Here is an 18,695-nt window from a genome sequence, read left to right on the forward strand (position 1 = left end):
GACTAACGGTTTGAGGGGAGTGGTTAAGCGTTTCCCAAACCAAGCCGTCAAGCATACGTCATCAGGGAAGGTCCTCCAATGCAGAGGGGAGGGGCATTTTCAGATTTTGATTAAAGATTACAAAGCCAAAAAAATGTTTTGTGTGGATTGACTTGCATGGATGAATTGTTCACCACAAAACTAACAATTTAGGCAAACAAAGTAAATATGGTCAATTTTGAATTCATGTGGACTTTAAATGTAAAAAGGATCAGCGCAATAAGCATAAGCTTCAGCCGACACCTTTTCGGTCAAGCAACTTTTTTTTTTTTTCTTTTGAAGTTGACCGAAATAAACTAATCTAACTAACTACATTATTTTAAATGTATCTAGTCAGTGACAAGCGAATACAGAAATAATTCTGTATTTTCAAGCAATGCTTAATTTTGTTCAGTCTGTGGTGTTAAAAGGTAGCATTAGCAATTACAGAAAAAAAACTTAAAGGAACACTCCACCGTTTTTTGAAATAGGGCTTATTCACCTTTTTTCCTACATTTAGATAGGTGGGCAAATGCATTTTTGTCTCAGTGCATGCGTTGTTTTAGTTTGACAGGGTCGGCGCTAGCTTAGCTTAATGAATGGAATCCTTTGTTGCCAGCTAGCATGTCCTGAGTAAAAGTGATCAAAAAAACAACAACACCTTACTTCTTGTGGCCTGCGTATTCACAACGAGTACAAATAGCGATGCAGATTAACACTAGGCGATTTCCTAGGCAGATATTGGCTTGGGACTATATTGGGGGGAAGCACAGGCCAAGCACTGCTACTTGGGCGCAGAGATATCATGCAACACATGAAATCTCACAACTTGTGAATACAGGTATAATATGGGTCGATCTATACATACGTCATGTTTAAAATAATCACTTACTCTGTGGACAGCTGTCCATTTGGTCCATTCGGCGTGGGGCGTTTTTACCAGTTCACTTTATCACACCGAAAAAAAAAATTGAGTACTGCAGGATGGATCAACGCCGTGAAATCCTCGTAGCTGTGACACAACTGCGGGCACGCTCATCTTGATCTGACGCGCTGAGCCTGGTCATCGATGGCAGTAACTTGTCCCACTCGCCACAGCACAGACACTATTTCAGTCGGGATAGATTGACATATTCCCCCACATTCACACCACCAGTTCGTGTTGGCTCTCATCCTCACGTCCTCAGGCTGTTGAGCGATCGCAACCTCCTCCTCTTGTCGTTCTATTTCCAAAGCACGCAGCTCATCTTCTGAAAACTCTGGTTCATAGAGGTATGGTTCTGGATCTTGACTGTCTGAGAAGTCACCCTCTTCGTCTCTCACAAAATCAGCCATGTTCATCGCCATTCATGTACTGTAGGAAAAATAGCCAGCTACTATTCACGCCGGTATGTTGACGGAAGTTGTGGGATTTCATGTGTTGTGTGATATCTCTGCGCCCAAGTAGCAGTGCTTCGCCTGTGCTTCCCCCCAATATAGTCCCAAGTCAATATCTGCCTAGGAAATCGCCTAGTGTTAATCTGCATCGCTATTTGTACTCGTTGTGAATACGCAGGCCACAAGAAGTAAGGTGTTGTTGTTTTTTTGATCACTTTTACTTAGGACATGCTAGCTGGCAACAAAGGATTCCATTCATTAAGCTAAGCTAAGCTAGCGGTGGAGCTTCCAAACTAAAACAATCCATGCACTGAGACAAAAATGCATTTGCCCACCTATCTAAATGTAGGAAAGAAGGTGAATAAGCCCTATTTCAAAAAACGGTGGAGTGTTCCTTTAAGCAAAACATGGTCAGGTCAAAGTATCTGAATAATTTTTAGTCCCAAATTTTTAGATATATTTTACTGGTAAGAATTTTTGGGTATAATATGTCACAGTTTACTTTATTTTGCTATCCTCACTTACATAAATTAACTATAGTGTCCTGCACCCACTAGAAAAAAAATTGAAAAATAATAGGCCTATCTGGTGTCTGAATAATTTTTTGTTTGACTGTGTATATATATATGAAGAGTTCAGATGCAAAAAAAATATATCATCCTACAGCCTCATCAATAGGGCATGCATGCGCTGAATAGTTCTGAAGTAAACTAACCCTGGAACAGAACCTGCCCTGTTTAGAGAGCAAATTGCTATATGATTGCTTACATACCATGAATATTACCTCTTTTTTTTTTGGAACTGAAAGGTGAGATTATCCACTTACCCCTAAACATACCCTCGTATCACATAACCTGCTTTCTGGAATACCCACTAGAAATGTAATTTGGTTTGGTTTTCATAGTAAATATGTGTTATATTGAGGTTTTTAGACAAAGAAAATGTACCAGGTTTCTAACATATTTTGGTGACTTTGTTTATATTTGTATTATTATTTTATAATTGTATTATTTCTAGCTGCAAATAATATACACTCTTATGAAATTTTGCATATAAAATAGTGGGCGGTTCAACTGAAAAGAAACGAATCAAACGGATGATTCTCTCACGAATCGGACTTCAACTGCAGTTTCCTTAAAGTTTAGTGAGGCTTTTCCTACGACTTTTTTCAGACAATTATTTACTGAACTAACAACTTACGACAAACAGGTGTTGCACTCTGTTTAATGCTAGTCTATCTATAGTTTAATTACGAAATGCGCATCATAGTTTTCAAGATTGTGAGGGCCCCATTTCTGTAACATTTGTGTTGTGTTTGTTGCCATGAAAGGATTGAAGAATTAAGCGAACTGCTGAAGAAAATGTTTCACCCGATTGTCTTCTGTTTGTGTTCGTGGAGTCTGATCGGTAAGTCATAAGCGCTTTATGGCTTCAATTATTGTGGTGTTAAGATGTTAGTTACACTTAGGATGATTTACATTAATGTAAATGTCAGTGTCACATTTATAAATAATGCTGCAAATGAATCAATAGGCTGATGTGTGGTCTGTGATTTTTTTTGGAGCACTTTCGTCTAGTATTAGTTAACTTACATCATCTCGTAAACGCATCAAAACCGTTTTTGGTTTATGTTATTTCTCTGGGATCTGGCTTGGACAGAGTAGGAGTTATTCATTTAAAAACTACAACAAACAAACAATCAAACAAACTTGCTCATCGGTTAACAAGTGGTTAGTATGCTCTTTACTTTCAAAATATTTAGCTGTCAAAAACAGAAGTAGCCTACTCGTATACAAATAATAATAATTAAAATGATTAGCATCAAATCTTTGTAAACTGTCTGAGTAACTTTAGAGACAGTCAGGCTGGAGACTTCTGTACTTGCATGAACAAAACGCAGCTGAACAGAGATGTTGTAAAGGTGAACAGAACTGACTTTCCTTTGGTTTCTGTTCCTGTCTGTTTTTCAGGTGTGTTTGGCACTGAGTGTTTGTCTGTGATGGAGGGAGATCCAGTCACTCTAAATATTGATCTTACTGAAATACAGAGAGATGAAATAATAATGCTGAAGTTCGGACTTAAAGACGCGCTCATAGCTGAACTGAAGAGAGGGGAGAATCAGATCACGTTAATTCATGTTAATGAGATATTCAGAGACAGACTGAAGCTGGATGAGAAGACTGGATCTCTGACCATCACAAACACCAGAACCACAGACTCTGGACTCTATAAAGTCACCAACATGAACAAAGAGACTCAATTAAACATGTTTAATATTACTGTCTATGGTGAGTAGAGAATTACTGCTGCTGGACATACAGAATATTCACTTTTTAACACTGTAAAAAAGAAGAAAAAAAAGTAAGAATTATTCTAAATATTATGAAATTATATTGATATATTTTATCATGAACATTTAAAATAAACTGTTTCACTTCTTATCATTGTAAATCAATGTCATATCGTAATTATTCTAAATATTATGAAATTATATTGATATATTTTATCATGAACTCAATTTAAAATTTGAATGAACTGTTTCACTTTTTAACATTGTAAATAAATCAATCAAATTATTCATTTGTCATCAACTCCATTTTATATGAATAAACTGACAAATATTACACACTTTTTTTATTTATGCTGTAATATTTTCCAGCTCATCTTTCCGTTCCTGTCATCAGCAGCAACTCTTCACACTATTCATCATCATCATCAAATTGTTCATTGGTGTGTTCAGTGTTGAATGTGAGTGATGCGACTCTCTCCTGGTACAAAGGAATCAGTGTATTGTCCAGCATCAGTGTGTCTGATCTCAGCAGAAACCTTTCTTTACATTTGGAGTGTCTGGATGATTCCTACAGTTGTGTGCTGAACAATCCCATCAGCAACCAGACCACACATCTCAACAACACTGATCTCTGTCACACATGTGCAGGTACGTCAGTAGTGATGTTGGCAATTATTTACTCAGCTGATCTTGTTGACGAGAAACGTCATCTCTTTCTTGAAAATAAAGCTCAAGAGTTCCAGAGTTCCAGAAGTAAAAATGAGACTTTATTGAACAAAGTAACAAAGCTGAGATGCCTGCAGGACATCTGAATTTGTCTCTGGCCAGGGCCTCATTCCTATACCTTTTCCTATTTGTTATTTCCAAGTGACATATTCACTGGCAAGATTCACCCCTCCTGTTTCACCCCATTAAGTTGCATTCCTCTTGCCTTCCTCTCTACTTGTGGAAATCTGCTAAGTTATGGTCAGCCCTTTATCAAAATCAAGATATAACATTTTCTAAGGACATTCAACTCCTTCCTAGAAGCGAGAAGCCTTCAAGTAACCCTCTTAACAATGGTCTTATTCTTTCACAGACACCTGTTGTTTACTGGACAATTCCTGACTAAGCAAAAACTGCTCAGTGGCCACATAAATTCTCAGATCTTGACCTTTGTAATCACAGTCACATAGGCCATGAGGCCTCAAAACACATATAGCTTATGGTTATTCAAACTATTTCCACAATTGTTTTCAATAGGATAAATAAAATATTTCATCAATCTCTGTCAGACTCTGTCTTCACTGCAGATGTAAATTGGATGTTACCAGTATCTGCTGCTGCTGCTGCTGCTGGAGCTCTGCTGATACTGGTTGTAGTTGGGATCTTCTGGATCTGCAGGAAACAAAGAAAAACTATCCAAGAGGGCAAGTGCTGTATGCGAATCTGTAAAAGAAAAATACTTTTTGTTTAGAAACAGTGATACACATGAAAGTGAGTGTTTTGTTGTTTTAACCCATTTGTCATTATTGTTGATGCAGTTCAGTCCCGTGCTGAAGACATCACTTACGCAGATCCAACGTTCTACAAAAGAAAAGCACAGAAATCGGTAAGATCTTTTATGACTGTGTGTATATGCACATAATGACCTATCATTAATACACACTAGTATTAGATTACACTAGTACACTCATTTTAAAATATTTATTACACTGTTTATTAAATATAATATTTAATACACAATAAAATACGGTAATACATATTAAAATAATAACACTAGGGGCCAGATTTACTAAATGGGTAAATAAGTGTGCGGCTGATGGGAGCTACTAACAATGCACAAATTCAATGTTATGTCAGACGCAAAATGGGTTAAGACATGCTTTATTTGGGTGGTAAATAATGACGCAAATACCACTAAATTGTCTATTGCAAGCCTTAGTAAATCACGTTGCATGTTTAATTTAATATACAGTGTCATAGAAAACTGAAGCACTCAGAAACAAAAGCTGAAACTGAGCAATCCATTACAAAGTTAGATTTTTACATTGTACAATGACAGACAAGCCTTCTTTATCACTTCATGTAAAAAATTTGAGTGAATGTATAACAATCTGATATTATAGACAGTATATTTTCAAGACAGTAGGAGGAAGATCAGATCTTATAAATTGTAAAAGCCAATCTTAAAAAAATTATGCTAAATAACTAGACATGATTATATAAAGCATGTGCAATCTAATGTGTTTCTGTTTTCTTTTAGAGAGTTAAAGAGGAAGATGAGGTGGTGTACGCAGGAGTCGCTGTGAGACGTTGATCAAGCCTTCACATGTGCTTCTTTTCCCTCTTCAATCATTTTATAATGGCAGTAAATATGCCTGTTGAAAGATCAGCATATTTTACAGGTTTTTGAAATCGACTTAATTTAAGTGTGACATTTAACAATGTCAACAACTTAGTAGCATAAAGGTTGAGAAGTGCCTGGCTGTTTTCCATATACATGTAAACTGTGTTTACACAGCTTTTTAAAAATGATGTTTTGCATGCATTCGGCCAATCAGCATACTCTAACGTCATTGGTAGTTCCTATTGTGCTGGGTTAGACCCTCTGAAGCAGGAGTTAATTTAGATGCTGTCCTAGGCCATATATTGCCTCTGGTTTGAACCCACAAAAAAAAAAAAAAAAAAAAAAAAAAAAAAGATGATTGACAACTGCAATATAATTTGAAAGTTCAAAGGTAAATTCTGGGGTCAGTACAATTTGAACTCAATTGACAGCATTCTTTTAAGAAAAGCAGAGATCTGGGTTACAATGAACGACTTACAATGGCTTGGCCGTGAATGGGGCCGATCTGTAAATATTATAATTTGTTTCAATAGTACAGCCACAAGACATAAACAATGCAACCTATTTTAATGATCTAAGCGAATGGTCTAAAGCGCAGGGCGCAAGAGCACTTAGTGCCACTTTTGCTAGTTTAACAATGGGAAAAATGGTCGGCGCGCCCAGCGCATGGTCTAAAAGGGTTGTCCCTATTCTCTTAATGAGTAATGGGTGTGTTTTGTGCGTAACATGCAAAAAAAACAATCAGAGTATAATTTCCCATTCCCTTAAAAAGCCAGTCCTGCTGAGCATTCCTGTGTGTGTAATAAGCAGAGGCGCATATTACTAATGTACCCTTTAAATAACAAAAGAAATACTGCACCATTGACTTTAGACCAGGTTTTTGTTGGTCAATGGTGCAGTCTATTTCAGTTCCTCAAAATAGCAACGTGCCAACAATTGCTAAACCGTTTCTGCGTATCCAATTTTACAACTTTTTTCCATGCCAACCATGCTGGTCTGTTCAGCAGGGATGTCTCTGCTCAGCAGTGTTTCATTTGTGAATGATTTTAATAGATGTTCTCCTGCAATTTATGTAAGTTTTTGTTTATTGTGATCCTGAATGGTAATGTGTGGTCAACCTTTGTGTTTATTTACGCTTTACAAAGAATGTAATTAAAGAAAAAACTGTGATTTATTATACTAAATATCTACACAATGTCAGGGACTTCTGTACATTCATTTTATTTTTGATAAGATAAATATTCTGATAGTTTGGCATTGCTGGTGTGACTGTAAACAGTGATTCTCCTGAAGCAGAACTCTGCCCCTAGTGACGGAACATGGAAACACTTGATCACTAACAGAGACTTATCTCTGTATGTATCTATCATAAAACTATTCCATCATGAAGTGTTAATTTATGTCACATTTTACATTGATTTTATGAAACATTTTAAACAGAATTTATTCTGTTTATTTATTAATAAAGCTTAAAGCACTTTGTTTATAATAGTCTGCTTCTTTGCATAACACTTTCTCCATCTATTGTTTCCTCTGAGCTCTTGGATACTTCTGGTTCTGGATGCTGATGATCATACAGCATAAAATAAAATGTATTGACAATAACAATTCACTCATTTTCTTTATGGAACCCAAAACAAAAACATGTTGAGCGAAAAAAAAATCTGTTAAAAAATATTTATCTAGATTTTGCCTGGGTTGAGATAAAATTTTTGTAATAGCATTTATTCAGAAACTACTATAGGGGCAATACTAGGCCATTTGATTAAAAAGTCACCTGAATGAAATCATTATGTAAAAGAAATGCAGGAGTGTGGGTTCCCAAAATGCATAATGTTATTTTTATCTAGACCAATATTCAGCAAATATATATTTTAAACCTTAAAATGTCTTTTAAATTGTTAGAAATATTAAACAACATGGTTGTTTCTGTTGAAGTCACACTGTTATACAGTTCTTGGAAGATGCACTGGAGAAGAAAAAAAATGTTGAGTGAATTCAGAAACTGAGAAGAAAAACTGACCACAGTTGCGAAGTCACACAAAGAAATGTGTGAACATTAGTCAGACCCTCAGTTTATTTTACACTCTGCTCTTAGCTTGATCTTTATCTCTCATCATGACTATTTTAACACATTTTGGCACAAACGACTGTTGAACCCCATGAGTTTCATGGCATGTACTGATCCACAGATGTGTGGCCTGATCAGTTATTTTCTATTGTTAAAACTGACTTAGTTTGGTTTTGGTCCAGTAGTTTTCTGCTCCCTACAAACCATAATGAAACTCCACAAAGCAACTAAACCAGCGACATCCGCTGCATCAGTCAATGAGTCAACGCATCAAACACTTTTCATCAAGAGATGATCAAGTTTAATTCAACACTCTGAATGATTTACATCAGCAAAACATGTAAATTGTACAAATATAGTAAGTGATCAATTGAGAGCAGATGAGACAGAAGAACTGTTAGTGTAGAGACACTTTAACCTCTAAACACTGCGGTTTAATTCACTTCTGCTAAAATAAATTCTGATAAGCAGTCTTTCACAAAAATGAAGCTGTTAGGAGCTAAAAGTGTCAAAAAAGCTGCAGTTACTTCTGCTTTTATGCATCTGAATGTGTGAGAGAGAGATGAAGTGTGCAGAAACTGACATCAGTGGAAACTTGGTTTTTAATACTGAACATTTCCATTCAGATCTGCTTTATATAACAATGATATCATGTTGGTAAATTACATTTTTAAAAATGATACAACAAAGTATATGTTCATGGCATCAAACTTTTCTTCTAAAATTGTCAGTGCCATTCTTGACAATTAATGAGACCTTGCATGATCGACATTTCTGTGTTGACTGAAGAGAAAAAATAATTGTGATGAATCAATATGACTCTCTTCTACAGTATTACTATATTGAACACAAACCATTTGAACCATTGTTTGAATAATTTTGACTGAAGCTCAACAGGCCAAACATCACAGAGAGCTGATCATCATCATGGAATATTAAACAAATGGTTATTGACTAGTATGCATGTCAGAATAATTTTTAAACTCCAGTTTCAGTAATTTGAACTCAGTTTAATGGTGTACAGACAGTAGGTCTCTCCTAAAGACCCTGCTGGAGCGCCAACTAGTGACTAAACATGGAAAAACAACATGTTATTTTACAGTGTCAAAGGCCTTAAAAACTGACATGGAAACAATAGGTTACTGTCGTAACCCCGGTTCTCTGAAACATCGAGTGGAGAGATCCACCTATGGGAAGGGCATCCGGTACCTGACCTCTGTAGAAGCATCCAATTGCACCAAGTCTGGTTAACAGACAGAAGCGCGCAGCCAATGCCCGGTAAGGCCACACCCCCTTACCTAAGGCATATATACCCCAATGCGCGCTCGTGTACCTCAGTAAGTATATTCGCTTCTCGTGCAGCAAGCGGGGCAAAGCTGGTGGATCTCTCCACTCGATGTTTCAGAGAACCGGGGTTACGACAGTAACCTATTGTTCTCTTTCATCATCTCGTTTCGAGATCCACCTATGGGAGACCTGGACAGCTCCCCGATTGCCCAATACACCTACAGTGAAATTCTGAGACCAGACCCAGTTAACACAGAACGTTCCCCTAATGTTATTTTTTGGTTATTTTTTTGGGAACCAAATACTTACGTTAGGGGAACGTTCTTTTTTGGTTTTATTTTTATGTAACAATAAAATAACGTTCCCAGAACGTTGCTGGGTGGTTACCATAAAAAATAACGTTCTGGGAACCATAAACTAACATTCTGAGAATGTTCTGGGTACCAAAAACTAACGTTATGGGAACCAAAAATTGTTAGCTGGGGAGAAGGACGGTCACCTCCGAGAGGTGGTGCCTGACACGTCCTAAAAGAAAAACATGACCCTGCCAGCATAACGCCACGCTGACTGCAGTGGACAAGCAGAGCATGCACCATGCATGAGACACATACATGAAAATAGCCCCCCATTACCAATGCACATAGCTAAACCCAAGAAGGAATGCAAGTGTTTGGTGACTGGAATGAACATGACTGGCCCGCCCGTTCACTCCTTGTTGGATACCCAACGGAGCTTGAGGGAAAGGGTTAAGAGGACCCTACCCCTAGGACCGAGTGTGCCACCGAGGTTCTAGTGACATCTAACTGGTAGTAACGCACGAAGGTATGAGGAGAGGCACAGCTGGCAGCGGAGCAGACATCCTGCAGTGACACTCCCCTGAACAAAGCCCAAGAGGTGGCTAAGCCTCTTGTGGAATGAGCTCTGATGCCCTCTGGGGGCTGCACTCCCTTCGCTTCATATGCCATAGTTATCGCATCCACAAGCCAATATGAGAGGCGTTGCTTCGAAATGGGACTCCCCCTGTGCGGAGGAGCCCATGAAACAAAGAGCTGGTCGCTCTTACGGAAAGCACTGGTCCTGGTCATATATGCTCGCAGAGCACGGACGGGACACAGAGCATTCAGCCTCTGATCCTCCGGGGAAGCAAAGGGTGGAGGGTGAAAAGCGGACAGCTCCAAAACCTCCGACGTGAACGCAGGGAAGCATTTTGGCATGAAGGCCGGGTTAGGCTTAAGAGAAACCTTATCTCCACTTAGGGAGAATTTGGCGCACGAGAAATGAACCGAGAGTGCGTGTAGCTCACTGACCCGTTTAGCGGATGCCAAGGCCAAGAGCAAAGCTGTCTTGAGGGACAGCAGCTTAAGGGAGATACTCCCCAGCGGCTCAAAGGGATGTAGAGACAGCGCTTCCAGCACCATGGAGAGGTCCCACTCCGGAACAAATCTCCTGGTGACCGGTAAAGAGCGGCGTGCACCCTTCATAAACCTGCGGATTAGAGGGTGCTGCCCAACCGACGAGCCCTCAAAACCCACATGGCAGGCTGAAATCGCAGCCAGATAGACCTTAATAGTGGAAAAGGACCTGCCCTTTTCCATGAGGTCCTGCAGGAAACACAAAATATCGGGCACCGAGCACTGATAAGATGTGAGACCACGCCCATCACACCACCCCTCGAACACTTGCCACTTACAACCATACTGGGATCGCGTGGACGCGGCCCTGGCATTCTGGATCGTGGCAATTACACGCGGCGGGAGCCCCAGTGCATTTAGGTTCGTCCTCTCACGGGCCAGGCCCAGAGAGCCACCCTGTCCGGGTGGGGGTGGTAAATCTCCCCGTTGGCTTGGGACAACAGGTCCGTGCGAGGGGGGAGGCGCCATGGCTCGGCGTATAACAGAGGGATTATCTCTGCCAGCCACGGGGCTTTGGGCCACCTGGGTGCTATCAGAATAAGAGACAGGCCATGCTCCCTCACCCTGGCCAGTGTAGGAATTATAAGGCACAGAGGAGGAAAAGCATACAGCAGCACTTTGGGCCATGGGTGGGCCAGTGCGTCCGCCCCGAGGGGCGCGTCCACGTCCTTTAGCGAGAAGAACATAGGACAATGGTGGTTTTCGCGCGAGGCGAATAGATCTACGGCTGCCTGTCCGAATCTCGCCCATAAAATCTCCACTATCTGCGGGTGAAGACGCCAATCCCTGTAGATTGGGTTTCCCCTCGATAGCAGATCCGCGCCTCTGTTCAGAATGCCCGGAACATGAGTCGCGCGTAATGACAGAAACACCCGTCTGCTCCACACCAAAAGCTTGTACGCTAGAGCGTGGAGTTTCGACGAGCGCATGCCGCCCTGACGGTTGATATAAGCCACTGCCGTGGTATTGTCGCACCGTACTAGAACGTGATGTCCCTGCAGGCGAGGCAGAAAATGATTTAGAGCTTTCCAGATGGTCAGGAGCTCTAAATAATTTATGTGCGCTGCTTCTGCTCAGCCACAGACCGTTCACCGTTCTGCCTTCCTGGGTGGCTCCCCAGCCTGTTAAGGACGCATCTGTCGTCACAACTTTCTGCATCGTAACCGTCCCGAGGGGGGTTCCCCGTGTGTAAAAGTCCTCGCTCTCCCAATGACGCAGGGCCGCCGAGCAGGCGCGCGTCACTGTGACTGAGCGGCAGAGATCGTGAATCGGGCTGAAATGTAGTGACAAAACCCATTTCGTGAACGCTCTCATTCTCAGTAGACCCAATGGCACAACCTGGATAGATGAAGCCATGAGACCCTGCAGCCTGAGGCATGTACGGTATTGTACTCTCGCCCCTTCTCTGAAACTAGACAGACAGTCCATCAGAGAGCGAACGCGCTCTTGAGAGAGACGCGCTCGCATGGAGACTGAGCTCAATTCCAAGCCCAGGAAAATGACATTCTGACTGGGAGTCAGATTGCTCTTTCTCATATTCACATTGAAACCGAGGGATGTGATCTGCGCAAGTACCCGGGTGGTGTCCCGCGACACACTCTCCTTCGATTCGGCTATGATGAGCCAATCGTCTATGTACGTCAGAATTCTCAGCCCTGATAGTCTCAGGGGCGTCAAACCCGCTTCCGCACATAAACAAAACGTTCAGGGACTCAAACTGAGCCCGAACGGCAGAACTGTAAATTCGTAACATGTGCCTTGGTAGGCGAAACGAAGATACTTCCTGTGTGGGGGGTAAATGCTTACGTGAAAGAAAGCGTCTCTCAGATCGACTGATGTGAACCAGTCGTTCTGTTTTATGGCGCGGGCGAGAGAGCCTTGTGTCAACATTCTGAAATTGTATTTCCTCAAGTGCTTGTTCAACACTCGAAGATCCAATATGGGGCGGGGCGGGCCGCATTTCTTTGGAACAAGAAAATACCGGGAATAAAAACCCTGGTTTACCAGATTGGGTGGTACCCTCTGAATCGCTCCCTTGCTTAGGAGAGAGGAGATTTCCTCTTTCAGAATGTGTGCGGCGTTTTCCTCTGTGTGAGAAGAAAGAACACCGTTGAAATGTGGAGGTCTCATTGCAAACTGCAGCCTGTAACCCTTGGTTACGGTACGCAACACCCACTCGGGAGCTGAAATGGCCTGCCAAGCCGCTTTGTGGCTCGCGAGCGCCCCCGCTCGGGCTGGAGCGCAGCTGTGAGTGTCCAGCTGGTTTGTCAATGATGCAATGCCGCCATCCAGTGGGCACACTGGGGGCGGCATGTCTGGATTCGGAGGAATTTCCTCTTTCTGCAATGAGATGGGATCTCTCTGCAGAGAGGGGATTTCCCTCCGAAACGAATTTATGTGATTCGTGTTTTTTTGAATTGTGTGTGTTTTGTGCTGGACATGCACTTGGGCCGAAGCCTTTATTGAAAACGTGAGGGGAACAGAGGGCGAGTGGTGCTTTGGTGCCACTACACATGAACGTAACCTCACAGAGTGCCCCCTGAACGTGGGGGGAAAACACACACTTGCACCCGCGAACTGGGCATTCTCGCGGCGCGGTGAGCCGAGGGCACCCCTGGGTCTTTTCAACGGGGGTCCTGAACAAAGAGGGGAGTCCGACGGGTTTGTGACCCGCGACGGCAGACTCGAAGCCCCCATCGGAAGAACGTCAGGCAGGCCGCTTGCGTTTCGAGTCGGTAGAAGTGGGGTTAGCCTGTCTCCCGGCCGCGGCCGCGGGGGGATTAGACTTTCCCCAGCGCTTGGCCGGCGCTGGGGCTTGCTGCCGTGGTGGAGGGATGCTGCGGGGTTTTTCCTTGCCCTGAGCAAACTGTCGACCTATGGCAGGTGGGTTAGGCCCACGCGCAGGGGGCACCTGGCGTGGGGCAGCCTTCCTGGGAAGGCACAGCTTAAACGCCTCATCTTCTTTCTTCTTATCATCGCACCGTTGTTGCATCAGTGCGACGGCGGGACCGAAGAAAGCCCGGCCGGGCTCCACCGGCGCGCCTGCGATGCGCCGCTTCTCGCTGTCTGGCAGTCCTGACAGATTGAGCCACAGCGCGCGCTCTCCCACTACGGAAAGCGCCATGGAGCGCCCGCAAGCTTGGACGGCCTGCCGGGCGTTACGGAGAACGAGGTCGTTCACCGTGAGGATTTCCTTCCAGAGGGTATCCGAAGGATTTCCTTTCACCAGCTGCTGTCCTAGTTCCTCGAGAATCTCCGCCTGGTAGGCGGAGAGGAGGGAAGAAACGTTCAGCGCCCTGACAGCCACGGCCGATGATTTATACGTGGCTTGGTGAATGGAAGCAGCAAAACGGTCCATCTTGTTTGGCAGGACCGGCTTAGGCGGGGCGAGTAGCCCACCCTGAGCGGGGTTAAGGTGTCTGGCGATGGACGGCTCGACAGCGGGGGGGTCGCCCATACCGTGAGCCGCCATATCCTTAGCCTCGAGTCCCGAGAGACCGTGTCTGAAGTCGAGCGGGTCGCTCCAGTACGTTCTCATGTGCTTCGCGCACGCCGGGAGGATGGGGAAGAGTTGTTTCCTCGGGCCGGGAGGGGGTCCCAGCACTTTCCCATCATAATTGTCCCTCTCCTGGTCGGTGACGTTCTGGGGAGTTGGCCACTCAACGTTGAGACGAGCGGCCGCTCGCTCACACACTTCCAGGAGAACGGCTTGTGGTAAAGCCGTGTGGGCCGTGCTAGCCTGGGGAACACCGGAGGGCGGGATGGCCTCCTCGTCCTCGGAGACCCCAAGGATAGCCGCATCATCCTCCTCGCCAGAACCGGCCGGTTCGTGGACGAGAGCGAGGCCGCCCTCGAAGATGTCCTCTTCGGGGAAGGCGGGATTGGGCTGGTCAGCCCAAACGAACTGAGTCGCGCCCCGGGAGGCCCCCGGTAGCGCGTCATCACCGTGTCCTCCGTCCGAGTCCGAAGTTAGGGAGAGCTCGGTGCACTGTGTCACAGCTACCTTGAAACGGCGCTTCAGCAGCTTCCTCGGCAGCCTTAGACAAAGGCTGCAGTTCTCAGGATACTCCAAGGCTTCGCGAGCATGCTTCGGACCCAAGCAAACCACGCACAGCTGGTGAAGGTCCTTCGCGGAAATAAGGGCTCCACACGCGGCCGGGCAGGCCCGTGATTGGGAGTCCCCCGACGAGGCGGCAGGCTTGGACAGCGACATATCCGCAAAAAAGCTGGAGAAATCCGTGGCGGGCATTGGGGTATATATGCCTTAGGTAAGGGGGTGTGGCCTTACCGGGCATTGGCTGCGCGCTTCTGTCTGTTAACCAGACTTGGTGCAATTGGATGCTTCTACAGAGGTCAGGTACCGGATGCCCTTCCCATAGGTGGATCTCGAAACGAGATGATGAAAGAGAACTTCTTTTTTCAAGTGTATATTAAATATTTAATATTTCAATAAGCTGTTAAAAATATACATATGTGATCACAATCTGATCATGTTTTTTATTCAGATTCAATCTGATCATCATCACTAGGAGCTGCTGTGAAAACTCTCAGTATATTATTCAGTGATCTGCAGTGTGTTCAGGAAATATCAACAGACTTTATTATACAGCAGCTCAATTTCCTCACTGAACTCTGATTAAATGTCTGTAATGTTTATCATAGTGAAATCATTGATTCATGAAATGTTCTCCTCCCAGTGACAATGTGCTTTTAAAATAAAAGGACATTCATCATAATACTCTTTTACATTTTGATGATTTTCACAGTATATGTGTTTTCATGGCTCATGGTGTGTATTGTTTTCTCTTCTGGTTAGTGCTTGTATGGCCTGTTCGCCCCTGCTGGTAGATGTTGTAACTACACTTATCAGGGAACACAAAACATCTTCCTTGAAGACCAGGGACTGCATGAGCCTATGGCGAAGTGGCGTATTTGTGCGAGCCAATCGAAAGGGGAGCCCGCCAAAGGGGGCGGGGCATCTGCCTATATAAGCAGCTAATTTCGTCACAGAGTTCAGGTTAAAGGCACACTATGGAAGAATTGTACCTCAATATAACAGCTTCGAAATCATTTCGATGGTACATAAACTCATAGTAGGGCGAATTATCCCGATAACAAAGCAGGGGGGGAAGCCACTGAAAAACCAGCAATGCAAGTTTGAGAGGTGGCACCCCGACAAATCTCGCGAGAATCACGACTTGTTTTACGGCACAACGTCACATACATCAACAACATATGAAGCAGCCTCTATGGAAGACACTAGCACATATTTCAGACGTGAATCATGGCAGAGTCGACGAAGAAAATGCGGTAGGAAGAGTCAAGGAAAAGAAAACGAGAAACCGACCGCGTGAGGAACAGGACAAGAGTCTCACTCGGTCAGGCTTTCACTCGTTGGCGAGAGCTAAAAAGCAGCAATGGATGCAACAGCAATGCTTACCTGGCGTTCTTGTTGATAGTAGACATCTTTGGAGGCTATCTGTGCCTGTTCGATGTCCGAAGCTTTGTAACGCGTTGTGTCAGGAGGAAAAATAGGGATAGCTCACAGATGCTAGAAGTTATTACAGATGCCAAACAGACTCACGGAGGCGATTGGCATCTCACAACTTGCACTTTATTCCCCTATCGAACTCGTGTAACTGCGTTACTTGATAAACAAAAATAGGATAAGAATGAGCATCAAACAGAAATAACCCGCATACATGGGGTGTTCGAGGTGCACATACAATACAGACTGCTGACAGTTCAACAGGGCACATGCAGCTCTTAAAGGGGCCACACCTTATTTCCACTCGTTACAGCTTCCATCCTATTGAACAGGTACCGGTAAACAGGGGGGATCAGGCCGTGAGTGCAGAGACGACTCTGCTCGAGTGGTATTTCCAACAGTAACCTGAAATACAAGTACTCCACAGCAGGGGTCGCTGTTTGACAAAAACGGAAAAATGCATAGTGTGCCTTTACTTCAACTGAAGCGACGAACACCAAGTCATGTGCGTCATAGCACATAGCCATAAGGGGGAGCTACGCAATACATTTCCACTATCTCAGGGAACCGAGGTTACATTAGTAACCGAGACATTCCCTTTCAAAACGTATACTTCGTATTGCGTAGTTAGACGCTATGGGAAATATAGCAGACCAAGCAGACCGACGTATTCTAAGGCCCTAGTCTAAGGCGCATGGATAAGGGCCCTGAGGGCAGTAGGGCAGAGAGGTGGGTCAAGCTCATTCAGAGGTCAACTCCAGCTAGACAGAAAGGATTCGTGTCTGCAGTGCAGGGACTTCCAAGTTGTAAAATCTGGCGAAGGTGGACGGCGAGGACCAGTCGGCCGCCGCACAGATGTTGTCAATAGATACACAGATAACTTACTCTGTGAACCTAACCTTGTCGGGAGCAGGTTTTCTTCGATAAACCCAGAGTTTCTTTCGGTCTCCTCCCCCTTTTTAAAGCAGTAGCGATGTTTAAATACTTTATTCATTCATTCATTCATTCATTCACTCACTCACATTGCAAAATTAAACTTAATGAAAATGGAAACAACATTATTTTTCTCACCCCATTGCAGATAATTTGCAAAATAAGAAAAAAAATTACTAAAATTTTTAGATGTAGATAATATATGTAGATACATTATGTAGAAAATCCACCTTGATTTAATTGAATATTGAGATATTTTGACTGGAAACAAGTCAAAAATGCTAAGTAAGAAAAACATTTTTTTTGCAGTGCAGTATTCATTTTTCTATAACTTTGGGGATGCATAGCACATTAGTAAGGCCGCTGAGCGGGAAGGAAAGTGTGCCTTTGTTCTCATGCTCTTTCTGAGAGGTTTTGTGTGGTTTGCTGATCACAAACCTGTATGAGCCATCAAAGAAGAGATTCACATTGCAAGTCAGTGGTATAGAAATCGGTTTAAATGAGGCTAATCTGATAAATGACGTTCACTTGATAACGATGCTGTGACCTCTGAAAGTAACCTAATAATTAGAATTTCCTTTAGGATTTCCAGTGTGGTTGGATGTATTGATGACAGACATAATCTCATCATCGCACCATCTGAAAATGAAATAGATTACTGTATTAAATGGAAGGGAATATATATGCTTTAACCACCACCACAGTTGTCAAATTATTCACAATTTATTTGGTCATCTTTATTTCCCCAAAAAGCAACAGTTATTCTTTTTTCTGTTGGATTTTAATATTCCTCCAGTACTTGGTATTGTGGCCATCTCCTCTTCATCTGTCAGTGGTGGTGCAGGTCCAGCCTCTGTCTTTTTGCTGTTGTCTGAGTAGAAGTCAAATGTTAATTTCATTAACATGCCCTAATTATAAAGAAATGTTACAGGTTGGATTAGAGAACATTTAATTATGTGAAAAGAGTGTAAACAGCTGCTGCATATTGAAATAGACACTGAATGACATTTATTTAATATGTCAAATGTTTGTAAAGTCATGTATCCTACAGCCATGATCCTTTTATCCTTATAGTTAATCCTTATAGTTAATATATATATATATATATATATATATATATATATATATATATTCAAACTTTATAAAAGTCTTTTAAAAGGTGACAAACATCATGGCTGCGGATGTTTCTGTTGGAGAAAAAAAAAATTCTGACCACAATCGCATGGTCACAAAAAAAAGATGTGTGAATTTTAGTCCCTTCAGTATATTTTCCACTCTGCTCTTAGCTTGATCTTTATCTCTCATCATGACTATTTTAACACATTTCAGCATTCATCTCTGTTGAACCCTGTGATCCACAGATGTTCGACCTGGTCAAGTTTCTCCACAGTCTTTTTATCAGCTGTTTCTGAATCAGTTGTATCTTTGGGTTGAGATCTGTGCAGACAATCCACACTGAACTAAACCACAGGCATCAGCTGCATCAGTCA

The 18,695-nt window shown here is 42.9% G+C and overlaps 2 protein-coding genes across 10 annotated transcripts in view; one reads left to right on the forward strand and one right to left on the reverse strand.

The window, feature by feature from the left end:
• LOC311295855 (uncharacterized protein) overlaps positions 1-18,695 on the reverse strand; it is a 260,836-nt gene that overhangs the window by 137,074 nt on the left and 105,067 nt on the right. The window lies entirely within an intron of this gene.
• On the forward strand, positions 2,462-7,570 carry LOC311296028 (SLAM family member 9-like). 9 transcript variants are annotated; one of them, XM_084417663.1, is made up of 7 exons: positions 2,462-2,534; positions 2,726-2,802; positions 3,366-3,683; positions 4,055-4,333; positions 4,960-5,094; positions 5,209-5,276; positions 5,931-7,570. In XM_084417663.1, exons 2-7 carry the CDS (start codon positions 2,757-2,759, stop codon positions 5,982-5,984), a joined length of 900 nt encoding a protein of 299 aa, XP_084273789.1. In that variant the 5' UTR covers positions 2,462-2,534; positions 2,726-2,756; the 3' UTR covers positions 5,985-7,570. The 9 variants fall into 9 exon arrangements, 8 of the variants coding, with proteins under 8 accessions (XP_084273789.1, XP_084273788.1, XP_084273786.1 ...); XM_084417662.1 differs by having other exon boundaries at positions 2,513-2,604; XM_084417660.1 differs by having other exon boundaries at positions 2,530-2,604; positions 4,960-5,103.

Source organism: Rutilus rutilus, assembly GCF_951802725.1.
Source record: "Rutilus rutilus genome assembly, chromosome: 8".
NCBI lineage: Eukaryota > Metazoa > Chordata > Actinopteri > Cypriniformes > Leuciscidae > Rutilus > Rutilus rutilus.

Excerpts from the sequence above, each read along its gene's own strand:
- LOC311296028 (XM_084417660.1), top strand. The coding sequence starts at position 2,757 with ATGTTTCACCCGATTGTCTTCTGTTTGTGTTCGTGGAGTCTGATCG. Across the intron at positions 3,684-4,054 it reads GTTTAATATTACTGTCTATG|CTCATCTTTCCGTTCCTGTC; the intron begins GTGAGTAGAGAA and ends AATATTTTCCAG. Across the intron at positions 4,334-4,959 it reads TCTCTGTCACACATGTGCAG|ACTCTGTCTTCACTGCAGAT; the intron begins GTACGTCAGTAG and ends AATCTCTGTCAG.